Source organism: Sinohyriopsis cumingii, chromosome 15 (genome assembly GCF_028554795.1).
Source record: "Sinohyriopsis cumingii isolate HCF-2022 chromosome 15, ASM2855479v2, whole genome shotgun sequence".
Lineage (NCBI taxonomy): Eukaryota > Metazoa > Mollusca > Bivalvia > Unionida > Unionidae > Sinohyriopsis > Sinohyriopsis cumingii.
This window is the reverse complement of record NC_142975.1, coordinates 9,628,964-9,647,074: the sequence shown is the minus strand read 5'-3', so window position 1 is coordinate 9,647,074 and position 18,111 is coordinate 9,628,964. Positions and strand designations below refer to the sequence as shown.

Sequence of the window (18,111 nt, the reverse complement as noted above, 5' to 3'; positions counted from 1 at the left end):
ATGGAAATAAACAAAGAGTGTAGGTATTGTACATACAGTGCACGAACTGTTTTAAATAGACTGAACACATGTTTATTCCGCCATTTTGAAAACACAAGTATGTGCAGTGTCACATACAAGTTTCTCCAAACAGCGCTTATTTCTGCCTAGTCTTTTGCGAGTTTTATATTTTTGGGTGGGGGTTATATTTTAAATTTGGGGCGTTAATATTAATTTTTCAGGTTTTATGACAATGTTGACCTTTTAGTACATGTTGCTTTACTGCAGTTTTCGGTTTAATGTTTTATTACATACTGCCCGATAGTGTGTGTGCCCTATAGTGTGGTTTTTCACGCACACTGCAATATGTCCAACACCATTTATACCATTAAAAGTAAAGACCGTTTAAACGCAACTGAACTGAGCCAAAATAACTCAGCAGAACAGATGCTCACCTCCATTTGTGTATCATTTTTCATCTCTACGTTTATTTCAAACTTTCTTTTATCAAACACGATCGAAACTTAGGAAATACCGTCTCAACTCACCTAAACGTAAGGTCAAGCTGCAAACAACATTTACGCTGATCTGTCGTATCATAATTGCCTCTTAGATCAAGGAATTGTTTGCTAAAATTGACTAATAGTAATGAATTGCATAGACCCAGATCTGCCGGAGCACTGTGCGGTGGCATGCCGGGATCTAAGCTGTTTTATGTTGGCTCTGACTAATATGCAGGTATATACGGTACCCTAAAAAGCCATTTATCAGGCATTTTCCTGTGAATAAGCTGGACACATATCAGTCTGTATATCTTCACACCAGAAATAATGTATTATTACTCAGCCGTTATTAATTTGCAATGTCACTCAACAAGACGTTGATGTTTATGTTGATTTAACATGGTCAGGTACAAAACACGCATTTAAACCTGGCATACATACATACATACATATATATATATATATATATATATATATATATATATATATATATATATATATATATATATATATATATATATATATGGGAAAGTTATTGAATTCCGATCCATCTTTGATTTATTATAAAAATCGCCAGTCATTAATCAGTGACAAACCGTGACAGATCTGAGATTTTCTTTTTTTTAAAAATCTCACATTCATACCGTTGCAGAAAGTAATGTATCCTACGAGTAGGGATGAAGGCGTTGAAGGCGTTAAACAGACGTATACTCTCTCTCTCTCTCTGCCTTCATGTGCTGATGTACTAGAGAAAAAAATGTTTTCTTTTTATCCGCTGTGACTGGTGGACGCATGGACATCTACTACATCTAGGGATTGCGTCCACTGATGCAGATTATGATGCAAAGAAGAATAACACCAAATTCAATCTCTTTCTCTGTCTGTCTGTCTGTCTGTCTGTCTCTCTCTCTCTCTCTCTCTCATACACGCAGATGCACTCACATAAACAAAAGAACAAACTAGAACAGACGAAATAAAATATTCGATTCAGCGCAACATGGTACATGTATTTGAAAGTAAGCAATCACAAAAAGTCACGAGTGGACAGGCGTGAAAACAAGGGAGAACTGTTTAACACGTCCCCACCCCATGTTCCCAATTCGATTATTTGACATTTGGAGCTACTCGTTCAAGCTAAAATTAGGAAGATTTTTAAAAAAGTCAAATACGGTAAAATTATGTCCCGCATGTCGTCGCATAATTGACGCGACATCTGCCTTTAAAGGATCAACCCCATCTTATTATACGTATGGGTTTCTATAATATGCAAAATGAACAATCATCCAGGACGAATTCTGTCAACATTATCAGGGTCTGATACACGGTAAATCGGTGAATAACCATTTTTAAGTTAAATGCAAGATAAAGGGTAGATTTCAAGAATGCGGTTCAAGCTAGTCATCCTGTCAATTGTGAAAGCAGTCCAGACTCCACAACGCAGCTAATGTTCTGCTAATTAGGGTAAACCTATGAGATTCCGAACATGATTAATGGATCACAGAAGACAAGTTCAGCGACAATATTTGCGTTATATTTTCATCGATTCATTTATCTTTCCATCCATTATAAGTCTGCATTATTTATACAAATATAGGCACATATACAACGATACGATGTCGGAGGTGATCCATAAATATCGCCTAGGTGGCACGAACAACACGTGGGTAAGTACGACGGACCTTTGATGGAGGTTCACGGCGCAAAGGCCCAGGAAGTACATGCATTTTCAGCAGGGAATACTTAAAACAATCTAACTGTAACGAAGGATGTACTCTACAAAATGTTCGTAATTACTTATATGCGAGAGGATGGAAGGGCGCTGGATATGCCGACCCCGCCATGATCCGCCCTGGAAGATGCAGTAAAGGTCCCATTCAATCATTGTCACTTTAATACTCAAATGATCCTTCGGTGCTGGTGTAAACATTCCCTTGCCTAGAATCGAAACAACTCAGCATTCCAGCCAAAAACGTAGCACAAGGCTTTCGAAGTTCTGCCATCTTTTATTAACGTGTCCCCTCATCTTCTGCTACAATCGCTCCCATGACCACATAATACTAGTGTGAAAGACTCAGGAACTATATAATTTGGTACCGTTTGTCATGTGATATGCCCATATACATACATTCTTTTTAACACCGAAGCACCATCATAGCCCCTACATCTAGACAACAAGCAATGAAAAGTTTCCAGTAAGTTTAGTCTACACATAATACTTCGTATCTTGCTCGACTGCGTGTCTCGAATTTTATCTTTGTCAAGCGTATCTCATATAGTACCGAAAGTGAACCGAGAACGCAGACTGGGACACGATTAGGATGGGAGGGCATGCAGCACAGATGCATCCACCCACAGGAGGCAAGACAGCTCAAAATTATGCAAAGTGAAAGCAATATGTCAATATGCGCAAGAACTTTGTTTTCCAATTTATCTCTTTTGGCATTTTATATATCCCACAGATGCGTGATCTGGTTAGACACAAATATGAGATGAGGTAATTATGCAGAGAATTGATTCTGAATAGTATACAAATATCGATAAACGATCCAAAATAGTGAAAATATCGATAATCAAGTAGGAATATCAAATATATCGATAATCGATTCAGAACAGTGCATATATCAGTTAATGATTCAGAATAGTAAATATATCGATCATCAAGTCAGATTGGGTAAACTCAGGATCGCAATCAGCAAACATTTAAAGTATGATAAGGGTCCATAATTTATAGGGATAATATATGTGCTAGGTCCAGGACACTAACAGATGTTGCATTATTTATATCTGAAGTGAAAACAGAAATGAAAATTAGTGTAATTAGCCCCGGTAATGTATGAAATTTTATATTAGTAACACGTATCACGATTGGTAGTAGTAGTCCTGTCCCAGATACTCTTTCGGATAAGGTACCAGTTGCCACTTTTTGCTATTTTACAAGTCCGTACGTTATATATTGCTCTAAGGCGTTCAGTAATTAATCTGCTAATTGCACGGTGTCGATGGCACGATAAGGGAGTGATTGAAAGCTTAGAGAATGGAGCGATTAAAGCTTCGAGAATGGAGTGATTAGAGCTTCGAGAAGGAAGTGACTTAAAGCTTCGAGAATGGAGTAAAGCTTCGAGAAGGAAATCAATTAAAACCTCTAGAAGGAAGTGGTTAAAGCCTCCAGAAGGGAGTGATTAAAGCCTTGAGGAGAGAGTGAATAACGCCACCAGTAGGGAGTAATTAAGGCCACCAGTAGGGAGTGGTTAAAGCCTCTAGAAGGGAATGATTAAAGCCTCCAGAACGGAGTAATTAAAGCCCTGAGAGTGATGAAAGCTTGGAGAATGTAGTGAGCAAAGCTTGGAGAAGGAAAGCGATTAAAGCCTCTAGAAGGGAGTAATTAAAGCCTCCAGAACGGAGTAATTAAAGCCCTGAGAGTGATGAAAGCTTGAGAATGGAGTGAGCAAAGCTTGGAGAAGGAAAGCAATTAAAGCGTCTAGAAGGGAGTGATTAAAGCCTCTAGAATGGAGCGATTAAAGCCCCCAGAAGGGAGTGATTAAAGCCTCTAGAATGGAGCGATTAAAGCCTCTAGAAGGGAGTGATTAAAGCCTCTAGAAGGGAGTGATTAAAGCCTCTAGAAGGGAGTGATTAAAGCCTCCAGAATGGAGCGATTAAAACCTCAAGAATGTAGTGATTAAAGCCTCCAGAAGAGAGTGATTAAAGCCTCTAGAATGGAGCGATTAAAGCTTCTAGAAGGGAGTGATTAAAGCCTCCAGAAGGGAGTGATTAAAGCTTCTAGAATGGAGCGATTAAAGCTTCTAGAAGGGAGTGATTAAAGCCTCTAGAATGGAGCGATTAAAGCCTCTAGAAGGGAGTGATTAAAGCCTCTAGAATGGAGCGATTAAAGCCTCTAGAATGGAGCGATTAAAGCCTCTAGAATGGTGTGATTAAAGCCTCTAGAGTGGTGTGATTAAAGCCTCTAGAATGGTGTGATTAACGCCTCTAGAATGGGGTGATTAAAGCCTCCAGAAGGGAGTGATTAAATCTTCAAGAATGGAGTGATTAAGGGGGCGCTCACCAGTTATGATGTACTTTTGAGAGAGTGACGTATGTAAGGTGAAACTGTTTGCATTTAAAGCATGCACAATGGAGAAAATGGTGGCATACCTCTATGCTACATTAATGTAATGTGGATGACATTTCTTTGATTATTGTACTTTTAGAAATTGTACACGATTTTAACACACTGCTAACTAAAATTAATGCTCCCTTGTGCTAAAAAATTCAGCCTGAATTTGCCATGCCGAATATGTGCATCACATCACTAAATACCACAGTGGAAATCAATGACACGAACGATGGATATAGATAATGGTTGGAACCATAAATATCCGACATTTATGTGTGGACAAATAAGCATCTATGTCAGTCAATGTCGCATAAAAACGATATTAAATCGAATGAGTTGCATGTCTTTGAAACAATTGATGGTTTGAAGAATCAGATATGGAAAATCGTCCTGGGCCGCCTTTTCGAAGACGTAAACGGATCGATCCAGCTCGATATGTGTAACCAAAGGTAGGTAGATCCAGGTTCAATGGAACGACATGGTCACATATTTAGCAAATGTTATCTTCAAATAACTGTCTATCTGTTTTTATGTTTGCAAACATACATACATACACACACACACGTACATACATACATACATACATACATACATACATACATACATACATACATACACATATACATACATACATGCATGCAGACAGACACACACACACACACATGCACACACATACATACATACATACATACATACATACATACATACATACATACATACATACATACATACATACATACATTCATCGCCAGTGAAATCTTTTAATTTGCATTTGACTGAACCTTATTGGTAGTGCTCTATTTACAGGACCATAAATGGACAACTTAATTAAACCAGTGTTTCTGAGAGCGTACTGTCTGTAAGGTGAAGTTGTTTATGCACAGTGGAGAGACTGTTGGTATACCTCTATGTTACTTTCATGTACTGTGGTTTAAATTTGTTTGGATTTTGTATCTAAGAAAATTGTACATGATCTAAGCACACTGCTAACTAAAATGACTGCTCCCTTGTGTTAAAAAAGTCAGCCTGAACTAGTCTAAAGTACACTGTCTTTAGCAGTTATAAAAATAGGGAAAATGTTCCAGACCGGATAATACAAGCTTTTGAAAGTGCAATGAATAAATTATCAAATATGTAAAATGAAGAAGAAAAAACAACCAACCACCCAACCACCCCACCTTATCAGCTCTTCTCTTTACAATTATCTCTGAAGTCCCGGAAGTGACAATGACCATGCGGAGCTAGCAGTTTTTTGTGACGAGCAGATCTAAAGTATGGTCATTCTTTATACTCTATAACCCATATTGCACCCATCAATCATACACCATGGTAAAGGGAATTCAAGTTTCTTTGAACAATACATAAGATATGCAAGGTCTTTTTTTAAATATCTAAACCCGATAAAATATTTTCTTTCAAATTCCAACCCTATGCAATATATGAAACTGAAGAGCGCCACCAAAACAGTATTCGGGTTCCAGGAGAGACAGACAGACAGACAGAGACAGACAGTAGATCAGCGACAGCACAACCTTAAGCACTATTACCACGGAAATTCAATGCTAGAACGCTAAGTGTCCATAAAAATGACACGTTTCGACAAACGGTACAAAATAATTCAAATGTTTACCTAATAAAATAATTTAGGCGCACTTTCCATCAGAGTGACTGTAATCAAAGGTAAAGTGTCGACATGCTAACAAGATGGAAACAAGATGGAATTTCATCCTGGTTGTCCAACTTTGTCAATAATTTTTTTTTATGAATTCCATAATCTGTTCTGAGAAGACTTCTAAAACAGTCATTCGTGTTTTATTTTCGTAAAGTGACTTAGTTTTTCGGATATTTTATTTGTGGCTGCCTTAAAATATATTTAAATAATTCGCTTAATTGCATACACGTCCGGAAAAAATATTTTGCAAGGGTATGCATATATGCAATAATCATTGTATGATGCACTGTACACAGTAACACACTTGCATGGGATATGCACCATAAACATGTGTGTCATTTGCACGTACAACATCTTTATGTCGAATGTGTGTTAGGCATCATGCGTTGTCACCTCATTCACATATTAAAGCTCGGCGGAGATTTTAAGTTTTTCGAAGCCTAATATTTGTAATAGGAATTCTTACGAATACAACATTATTTTAAACGAATAACCATATAACTATTTTGTGCCGTCAGAAGTTATCAAACGCAGGAAGATTTACATTCGAATGTGTACTATCTCAGAATCTGATGTAACTAATTCCACCTGATAAATGGTTTTATATCCCACAGGCATTGACATTGTTCTACTAACAAAGTGAGAAGAAATGTAACGACAGAATTAGCTTCACTGATGTTAACAATCCCCATTAAACTTTTGTTACCATGTTAAAATACGATTTTGTAAACAGTGCAACCAAACAAACCAACAATGAATCATACCAGAACAATCTAGATGGAATTCCAATGTGAACATAATTTCACTTAAGTTGTTTTAAATTGTTTTAAAAAATAGTGGGACAAAAACAATCTCGCACTCTGTATGCTTCTATATTATGTAAAATAAATCGACATTTTGTCTTGTACTTTCTGTCTGGCATATAGTATTATCACTACGAATTGTCAAATACATGGTAGTATGGGGGCTATTCTGACAACAAGCTGTTATAGATCGCGTTTTCTTGTTTTCTTTCTCGTATAGGTGTTTCTGCGAATGTATTTTACGTACATCTGCATCAGTCAGAGGGTGCGGCATGCAGTGTAAACGATACGCCGCATGAGAATACGAGCAGGGTAGTTTAAAAGATATGCCGCATGAGAGAACGAGACGGGTAGTTTTAAAGATATGCCGCATGAGAAATCGAGGCTGGCAGCCGAAGTACACACGGTACTAATGGTAAGGAAAAATGGGAACCAGCCTGGAAATGGGTGAACCTAAAATAGAGTATATATGGGTTAGGTTGACCAGGATTGGTTAATAATGTAAGTTATGGTGTAGGAAAAAGAATCTTTTGAGAGCGTATCCTAGTTGTAAGTGACAAAAATAGAGACATTGTTTTATTGATGGAATTTCAGTCCCTTAACAGTCTTGAGTTCGGAACACGCATTACTAAAATTAACACCTGACTCTTTGGCGCGGAATTGAAAGCACATGTTTCAAACACGTGCAGGTCCAGAAAATGCCTTGTATCCTTTCCTCTACACAGAAACTGACATTCAGGTTTCATCTATACTGATAAATATAGGTTTGATCATGAGCACTCAAAATTGTTAAGTTATTGAATTTTTTTGTCATTGTGTTTGCATAAGTTTACTATAGGAACTGAATTAGTACAGTGAGTCCTTAAAAGATATGCCGCATGAGAATATGAGTAATATAAAAGATACGCCGCACGAGACACTCACAACGAGGCGCGTAGTTTAAAAGATATGCCGCATGAGGGTAAGGGACGAGTAATATAAAAGATAACTGCACGAGACACACAACGAGGCGCGTAGTTTAAAAGATATGCCGCATGAGAATACGAGTAATATAAAAGATACGCCGCACGACACACTCACAACGAGGCGTTTAGTATAACAGATATGCTGCACGAAAGCACATGGCGGGTAGTATAAAAGATATCTTGCAAGTTTTCAAATATACTTCAAATTTTCTTGTCTATACATTCAGCTATGCCTTAGAAAGTATATGAGAAACTTTTTTCAGTTAGTTTGTCTTTTTTTAAATAGAAAAAAAATTGTATGCTACGATAATTTTGCTTATAAAAGTTCATTTAGTCAATAAATGGAACGAATATGAGTGCCCGTACCAATGTGCGAAACAGTGACATTTTGTTTCTTGAGCTTCCCATGGGGAGATTAATGGGTATTTATCTCTTTGCATGCATCCTATCTAACAAGGATATGCAATAGGCAGTAAACCTGTCTTCCGTATAAACCTCAATGTATTTACATGAAAGATAAAATTTATATTCGAAAAAAAAAAGTTAAACACACATGCTATCTAACGAGCATCACACATGCCATTTGGAAATGCTATTCAGAAGTGGAAGGTTACACTCCCCAAAAAAACGAGATATATTTTGGTTGTAGGTATTGCCAAGTTCTTGGTTTGTTTTGATTGATTTTTTTAAAAAACAAATTCTGATATCGTTTTTGTAACGTTTTCCAAGCAAGTAAATCTTTGTTAGATTTTTTTATACAATTAAACCAGAAATTTCGTTAGTATTCCCACCATAAAACAATCTGTCGCAGGGGAGGAAAATGAAAATCTGCTAGGCCAATACTGCGTGATTAATTATACTGCTCCAACCCATCCGCCGCACTTCACGTATCATTATTTCTTTAGGAATAAAGACTCCAAGACGTTTCTGTGGTAAACGTTTTATTTGCCCTTTGAGGTAACGTGCGCCCATCAAACTCTATTAAATCTGTCAGTCCAAATGCTAGGTTTGGCAGGCGCAATACGTATCCTGACCCGTAAAGCACCCAATCAGAAAAAGTAATCCATTCGTAAATTTCTATTACCCATTGCTCGTTTTTCCCACAATCGAAAGGATAATTGTGACATGCTCGTTGTGTCAAATGTCGACTTTTATATTTGTCTGGTTGAATAGGACTATGGAGAGATATCATCTCTACAAGCTTAGGATAAGAAACTATGGATTAAAGAAATGATATTTAAGTCCTATTTGTGTATTTTCATTAATTCTTTTATAAATATTCCTCCGAAACAATGCATACTCTTCATTATTGGCTAGGAGTACTGCAGTTTTAGCGGATTTATGTTATTAAGTTGTTCAACCCGTTGAATATGTGTCCTCATTTTATGCTAGTTTTTTTCTCTCTCTCTAAATGTATGACTTATATTAATAAAATTATACAGGTATGTCCACATAGTAAGAAGAACATCATAAAGTCAATGCAAGTACATCCTGAGAAATAAAGTTATATAATCGATTATAAGTAGTCCAACCGAAAACAACAGTCGTCGCTGAATACGCTGGCAGATCAGGGACAATGCTGTTGTTGGTTCTATTCATTACTCCTAACACACACACGCACACACACACACACACACACACACACTCACACACACACACATATGATATATATATATATATATATATATATATATATATATATATATATATATATATATATATATATATATATATATGGTGTGTGTGTGTTTTTGGATTTATGCTTGGTTTTTATTTCACATCAATGTTTTGTTTACTATTTATTTCCATAAGCCATGACAGTATAATTTTTTCTACAAAAATGAGAACTTTAACCAATAATGAGTCATTCTTTTTTTCTTTTTTCACTGTTTTTTTGCACTCGAGTGTACTATATCTCCATTTTCGTGCACGCAACATGCAGCTTAGCTACCATACCAGCCAAACTATTATTCAAAATGTAAATTTTTCTCGTTGTAAGTTTCACACTTTTCGAACAAAGAATTTGAGGCAAATGCCGAAGACGCTTTATTTTTATAGAAATAATTATTCTGACGAATATGAAAGAATTGTGTGTGTATGTTTACTCCGGTTTTTTAATATTCCATCTCACCATTTTACACGAACACAGACCATTGGGCTTAACACATGTTTCGCACCTGGCATTTCCTGAACGGCCAGGTGATAGCATTTGAGTAATTCCTTCACCGATTATTAATTAAGCCATAACATATCGTAAATTGCCATGTTCAGTATTGTATGAAAGCTTTTATTTTATTTTTGCATCAATAATCGATCTCCAAACATGGGTCATAAAGTTTTGGAATTCCTCCATTTTATGTAGTGAAAGAGAAGTATTGAGTTTTAAGATAAATGTGACATTTATCTCCGCAGGAATACACAACTCTCCATGCAGATAAGAGTCATCAAATGGCTAGCTAAATATATTGATGATCATGGTGAAGAATGAAGGCATTAAAGGGATTACAAACAAAGCACGAGGTCATGCGAAAATATACATGTCAAATTTGATGTCTAAATGCATTACATTACTGTGATGTTATTTATAGACTGCGTTTGTTCAGACCAATGCCTAATGATGTGGTACGCCATGAGAAGTCTATTTCTCACGGAACAGGAGCGGAATCAAATAATTGTTGGAAACGTCATGGAAATAGTCGGGGAAAATAGAACAAATTAACCTATGTAATAAACACTGGACACAGCAAATGCAATAATTTTATGCACTTCACAAATATTTGGAATCTCTAAGCTAGATATGCCAAACATATTTTAGAAAGGAAAGAAAATACTTGGGAATAAATAAAAATTATTTGCAATTTCAATATATTTTACGCTTCAAGTCAATATTTTCAAAAACGCATAAAATATTCCAGAAACTTTTAGCAGATATAGCTTTATTTCAAATCATTGGGATAATGGTAATGATCTTCGTAGAAAACACACCGAAAACGAGACAAAACACACCAAAAACGAAATACCCCTAAAAAAGAAATAAAACAAAAACACGCGTCTTCATCGCTATATAAACTGCCTCTTAAAATTTTGCTTGCGTAAAGAAAGGAAAAAGAATACTCTGGCGGCAAGCTTTATATATATATATATATATATATATATATATATATATATATATATATATATATATATATATATATATATGTGTGTGTGTGTGTGTGTGTGTGTGTGTGTGTGTGTGTGAACACATATATATAGAGAGAGATGATGCTGATGATGAAAATAGAAACTGCAACTACCTTTGCTCATATCCGATACACCAATGACTGGATTGGCCACAGTTAGGTTTCCAGACCTTGACCATCCTGGAAACGGCCTGCACACAGGGCTGGCGGACTAAAGTCATCTCCACATCCTGATATGTACACACGTTGGGCCTGGAGAAAAGGAAACAAGCATGTAATTCTTAGTTTAACAGTAACATAGTCTTCAAAGTTATCTACGAGAAAGTATAATTTGAAAAGCAAATGTGATCAAGTTTTGCTTTTTAAATTGGTGGGAGGAAAACGTTGGTGCTGGTAAAATTTCTTAGTTCAAAAATCAAGAATTCAAAATACTTGGGATACTAATATTCAGACTATGTATTGCATATATTTATTCTATAGTTTTTATAGATTTTTCCAATTTCTGATCATCGGAAATCGGTGTTGGGAAGATTTTTATCAAACTGAATAATTAGCAGTGCCGGGTACCACGAGAAAATTTGTACCACGGTATACCGCGGTATTTCTCACGGTATCACGGTATACAGTGGTATTTCTTACGGTGCCACGGTATACCGCGGTATTTCTCAACGTACCGCGCGATACGTGCTGCTGTATACCGCAATTATTTTATCGATGCTCTGGGCCATGGGTAGACACTATTTTTTGTTTAATTTCCAACTGTCAGTTGCTGGCAACAATATCTTGCTCTAATTTATATCAAACTATTATCTGGGGAAAATATGAGTTATGTTAAGAAAAGAAAAGAAAATATATCAATTGATACAAATAAGTGTTGATGCTGACTGAAGCCAACAATATTCTAGTTACACTACTGATATAGTAGGCAGGAAAACTTTGAGTGGGATGATGCCAACACCCAGGCCAGATATTTTTCACAGAGAACCAGTAAAACATAATACAAACTTACTCAACAAAGGGAAAAATGCTTAGAAGACTTAAGAAGGTACCTAAAGTTCAGACATAGAACAAGTGGGCTCCTGAAAACCTTAGGATGATTCGCAGTCTAACAAAGCGATACATGTAATAAATGTATTTATATACGCTAGTAAATAAGTAAAACATGACATGTGGTTTTGTTTCTTTGGAGGGTGGGGTAGTGATAAATATCTTTCCGATAGATGGATTTGGTCCGAATATTTTTCACAACATTCCATTTGGCCATCGCGATGACATAATTAGCACTTGTCAGACACGTGATAAAGGGATCCTAAATATAATTATGTTTGTTATATTCACCATTAATTTGTGGAACTATTGTTTTACGAATCACGACAACACGCACTTAATATCATTAAAGTCATAGCATGCTTCTTCGGGAATTTTCGTACATTACTTACTAACGGAAACTAACGATGTATCGGTTAAATGAAAAAGTACCACATGAAAAAATACCGCGGTAAACCGGTATACCGGTATAGGCTTGTTCGATAACGGTTGTTACGTCTTTTGTCTTATTAATTCCCCTGATTTACCCATGATGCAAAGCTCTTCCGGCGAGCAAATCTATATGCTGTGATGGAGGCCAATAAAGCATAGAATTAAAGCTATCCAAGATTATATAATGTGTGTATGTATCCTATTAATCATGTCTTCATTTGATATCAATTTATAACGTTCTCATCAGTCTAAATCGATCTATGCCAATACAAATATGTTAAAATGCAAAATAATTTGGTTTTTTTAAATCATCAGCATCGCATGTAAATTTACCGATTTTCATTTCCTTGCAACATGCCTCTACCCATGCGGTTTTGCGAATGTGCCACATATTTCGATGATAATACCATAGTTGTGAAGCACAGAATTCAAGCATAACAACAGTATATAATATGTGTAGATATGCTATTATTTATTCATTTGTCTGTTCGTTTGCCTAATGCTTTCCGATACAAACGTTACCGACCTTTATATCCTTACTACATGCCTCTACCCATGCCGTTTTGTGATGGTACCACATATTTCGATGCTAATACTCTAGATGTGAAGCATAGTGTAAGTGTCTATAAAGTATGTCTTCGTTTGTCTGTCCGTGTGCCTAATGCCTACTTATTCAGACGTTTTACGTATAGGCAAATAAGTCATACCAATCGCATACAACCACCGATTTTTACACATCTGATATCAATTATAAAGTTTTCGTCACACTAAATCGATCTATGCCAATATAAATATGCACAAATACAAAATAAAAAGTTGGTATTTGTTTTTACTCAGTATTGGTTAGGGTTAGCGACGTTAACGATCTACATATCCAATATATCTGCCTCTACCATTTCCTTGTTGCCATGGTGCCACATATTTCGATGCTAATACTATAGATTTTGAGCATAAAATTCAAGCTATCCAACAGTATATAATATCTGTATGTATAAATAATCATAATTTATGTTTTATATCATAAACTCTTGTGTCATCCATTATGCCATGTTAAATTTCAGAATTGTTTTGGTCTGAATATGTTGTATGCTTGATATGTGTTATGGTTAGTGTCAACTCCCCCCCCCCATGTTTGTTTCCACTGGAAAAAATAGGTAGTTGGACATTCTTTAAGTATTATTAATAATGTTGTTGTTATTATTATTATTATTAGTAGTAGTAGTAGTAGTAGTATTTTTAATAGTAGTAGTAGTCATATTAGTGGTACTTATATTCAAGCAAGACGTCCTTTAAATAAAAGATTTTTATCTGTATTATTATTATATTTATGATTTTCTGTTGTTATAATCAGTAAATATATAAAGTTATGAGGTTATCATTTAATGAAATAAAGAAAATATGCCACTGCAATAAATATGCAGTATTTATATAAATAGAATGAACTAACAAACTTGTTTTATTTTTATTTTTGTTGGTTAGGGGTAGGAATGATACAATTATCCTTTTCAATTAACAAATCATAAATCAATTCAGTTACTTTAGCTTCCATCCTGATCTTGGGACACGTCTCCCACTGTCGAGAAACAAAATGTATAATTTCTAATTTCAGTAATTGCTAGAAAAATCATTGATTTAGTAGGCAAGTAGAGCTTTAAGTCAGTCCGAAATAAGTTTTTCTCAAACTGGATGAGTGATTAGAAAAATACGACAAAACATTAAGTCTTAAAAATTTAGCATAAAAACAAGTATAAAAATTATACTGTGTAACTATGGAACAATAATCGCTTCACAACACTGGTTCCACCACAATCATTTTCTGATGCTAAGATATTTGACCACTCTCCTCGTGTTTCCTTTTAGATGAATACCATACCCATAAAAAATATTACAATTTAGGAACATAAAAATAAAATGATTTGCAAACGATTGAGACTCATATAATTGCTGTTTTTTTTGATAAAAATTCAGGATGAAAAAAATTGAATATAAACAAACTTGTATGAAAGTTATACTATCTAATTATGGAAGAATAACCGCTTCACAGCAATGGTTCCAATGCCATTGTTTTCTGATGCAGATATGATTGGCCACCCTTGTATAGTTCCATTCTGGATCAATAACATATTGATATAAAAAAATGTTACCTTGCACGACATAAAAATAAAATGACTTTGATATTGCGCATTATTTTTTGTTGGTTTTGAAAACTGAGCAGTTACTAATTTTATTTGAAACATATAAACTGACAGCTGTTGATATTATGGATATTAATTCTCAAATTCTTAAATCGAAATTAGAAAAATAATGCGCTCTAGGGATTCGAACATCGTCCGACAATTTGGCACAATAATGCTATACCATTTGGGCTACTGAATCTTCCATTGTTTGAGCCGTATATCATGTGGATGACACATTTCTTCCAAGCAGAATTATATAACTGCAGACGATCCTTTGTTATTTGCCCGGTTAATGCTTTAGTTTTAAAGAATTAATATTGTTACTATATGAAGAAAGACCAAGTTAAACAAATTTAATGAAAAGATACGCTCTTTGTAACTGCTGTTTCCATTTAAATATTAACAGATTCATTTAAAGATTACAAATACGGAAATACACTGCAAAAGTGAGTGAATTAAACGTAGCAAACGTTATCGTGATAGAAATGAAGAAAACCCCGTTATTTATGAATAAAATAAATAGCATATATGTACTTATCCTATTATTTACAGCATGATTTTGCAACAACAAAAAACTTGGCAACATCAAAATACAATTCCATTTCATGCTTACTCCACGTAGTCTTTATTTACGAATCATTCCGAATACCTCTACAGCGACTCTTCGAAACATGCACTTTAGAAAGAATGAAGAAGGACATAAATGAACGGATAACATTGTTATTAAAATAACTGAATACTTATTATTCCCGGAATTTTTTTAATATAATAATGAAGGAAATAATATAGCGCACTCTAGAAATGCGGGTCTAATTGCTTAAGCGTAGCGATACGTTGGCAGCTAAAGTGCAAATGGAAAACAAAGACAATGATACATAGACAGCAAAATTCAAGAACAGTTTGGTTTTAAATGTGTGTGTATGTGTGTGTGTGTGTGATCTGACGTTTTAACTTAGCTTTTAAAAAAATCCAGTCATATCGCTACGATGTCTGCAGTGTGGCAATTTATATGATGTCTACACTGGGGCATCATGCCGCCGACATGTGGCATGATGTCCCACCCAGTCGCATTATCCAGGTCGACCAGTTCTAACACTGACCTCTTAATGCTGAGTGCCAAGTGAGGCAGCTATTTGTACGATTTTTATAAGTCTTTAGTATGACTTGGCCAGGGACCTCCCGCATCCAAGACGGACGCTCTACCCACTATGCCACCGCAGCGGTCTTGTGTGTTTCTAGGAAATGAAGCCTTCACATAATTTTTTATATCCTTTTCTATGACCCTTATGAACTTTCTCAAAATTTTGGCAAATATTTCCTGAACATAGAAAGAGAAGGGGGAGAGAGAGATAGAAATATAAATGAAAATATAATGAATAATAAACAATTCAAACTGGTTTGAATTTTATATATTTTATAACTTGTAAATAAATATTTGCAACACATAAGGTTCATACACTATGACAATACAATTCTTACAAAACAGAGTTCCGAAGGCAATCACCATAATAAACTTGCAATCTACTGACATACTCTTGATTTTAGTGATTAGCGCAAATGTGGTCACATAACTTAATATGAGAACCCAACAAATCTCATAAAAATCATTCAATCAGTGTAAATACCTTGTTTGAGCAAGCCTGCGCTTGGATCTTACATATAGTTTCAAGTTGTTCAAATGTAACATTTTCTCTTAAATTTCCCATACCAGCCCATGTTCAAAGGTCGTGTTTAGGTATGAAAAAGAAATTTATAGGCATATTCAATGCAGAATAGGGTGATTTATTCATCGAATAATACAATGAGACACAGAGTTGCGATATTTGCAATAATTTTCCCCCCATAAAAACGGGGGGGGGGGGGGGGCAGAAAATGGCCCTTGTTCAATATAGTCCTTGATATCAATTAATATGTTCGACACCACTCTAGGTCGATCTATGCCAATAGAAATGTGCAAAACTGCAAAATAAAAAAGTTGGTATTTTTTATTCAGTATCGCTTAGGGTTAACGACTAGCTAATCGATGCATCCATAACGGGAGTATTGCTCGCCGTATAAAGAGAACAAAAATTTGGATCAGGGAAAACTAGCTGAAACTACAAATCGCTCCAAGGACTGTCAAGAGACTTTTTATATAAATTTATTTCGATACAACAGGCCCGGCCGCGAAGGTATCGCTGCCTCATTTTGCGAGTGTCACATGACATGTCTGTGCCTCCAAAATATTGCCAAAAGTTGATGAACAGTATGACAGTATCGAACTACCCGTCTGAGTTTCCAATCTACTCCATGACAATGCAATCCAGACTTCCTGAAATAATGCAATATCCAAACTGCCAAATCCTCCTCCATACTTCCCCAAAGTCATATGGACAGCGTTCTTTTGCATACGAGAGCCCAGCAACGTGGAATGAATTGCCCACTGAACTTAGACACAAAGACACAGTGATCACATTCAAGAGGGCTCTCAAAACTCACTTATTTCGACTGCAAGAACAAACTTAAAGACCTAATAATGTTTCCTACCTTAAATATTCTCAACATGTTTTTTTAATGTTTTCTAATTTCATGGTGTTTGTTTTTGTAATCATATTATTATATGTTGGTTTTTTATCTTATAGTGTTGTCTAATGTTGTAAAGCGCTTAGAGCTTCTAAAGATTAGGCGCTATACAAAGTCCTCATTATTATTATTATTATTATTACCTCTGAACGACTTTGGTCTGAATCATGTTATTAGAAGATTCGCTGAGGGCTGACGATTTGAAAGCCGACATGTCGGTAGAAGTTACTTTTTCTAGTGTGAACAACAGCATACCAAAAATCTAATATAAAAGGGCCTTAAGTAACTTGATAATCAAACTGAGAATGTGGGTAGGATGTATAGGCCCTAGGGTGTACTTTGAGGGCAAGCACTGGCGTAATGTTCGCTAATAAAGAGCAATCTTGCAAAGCATAACAACATTCGTATCTTCTTCAATATCCCTCGTATGATACGGGTATGGAATTGTCTGTTCGAATTCAGTAAAAGTACGTTCTCTAGCGAGCTCATGATCGCTAAAAAAAATTGCAAATGTTTTGGCTTAACGTAAGCTAATTCAGTCGTGTGCCGTAATGTACTGGTGTCTGATGTATATATGACACCTCGGACTTCATTCGGTAGACAAGGTACGTGCATGTGCATTGGCCGCTACTGTAGTACTTCAGAGACTTCAGATAACTGACGGAGAGGCCTGAGCAAGTT

At 35.7% G+C, this 18,111-nt stretch overlaps 1 protein-coding gene across 4 annotated transcripts in view; it reads right to left on the bottom strand.

The window, feature by feature from the left end:
- Nucleotides 1-18,111, bottom strand: part of LOC149781245 (uncharacterized) — a 306,624-nt gene that overhangs the window by 266,281 nt on the left and 22,232 nt on the right. For all 4 annotated transcript variants that reach the window (XM_089935331.1, XM_089935329.1, XM_089935328.1 and 1 more), the window contains exon 2: nucleotides 11,327-11,464. In XM_089935331.1, the coding sequence (XP_089791457.1) occupies nucleotides 11,327-11,464 (138 nt within the window). The remainder of the gene's footprint in view (nucleotides 1-11,326; nucleotides 11,465-18,111) is intronic.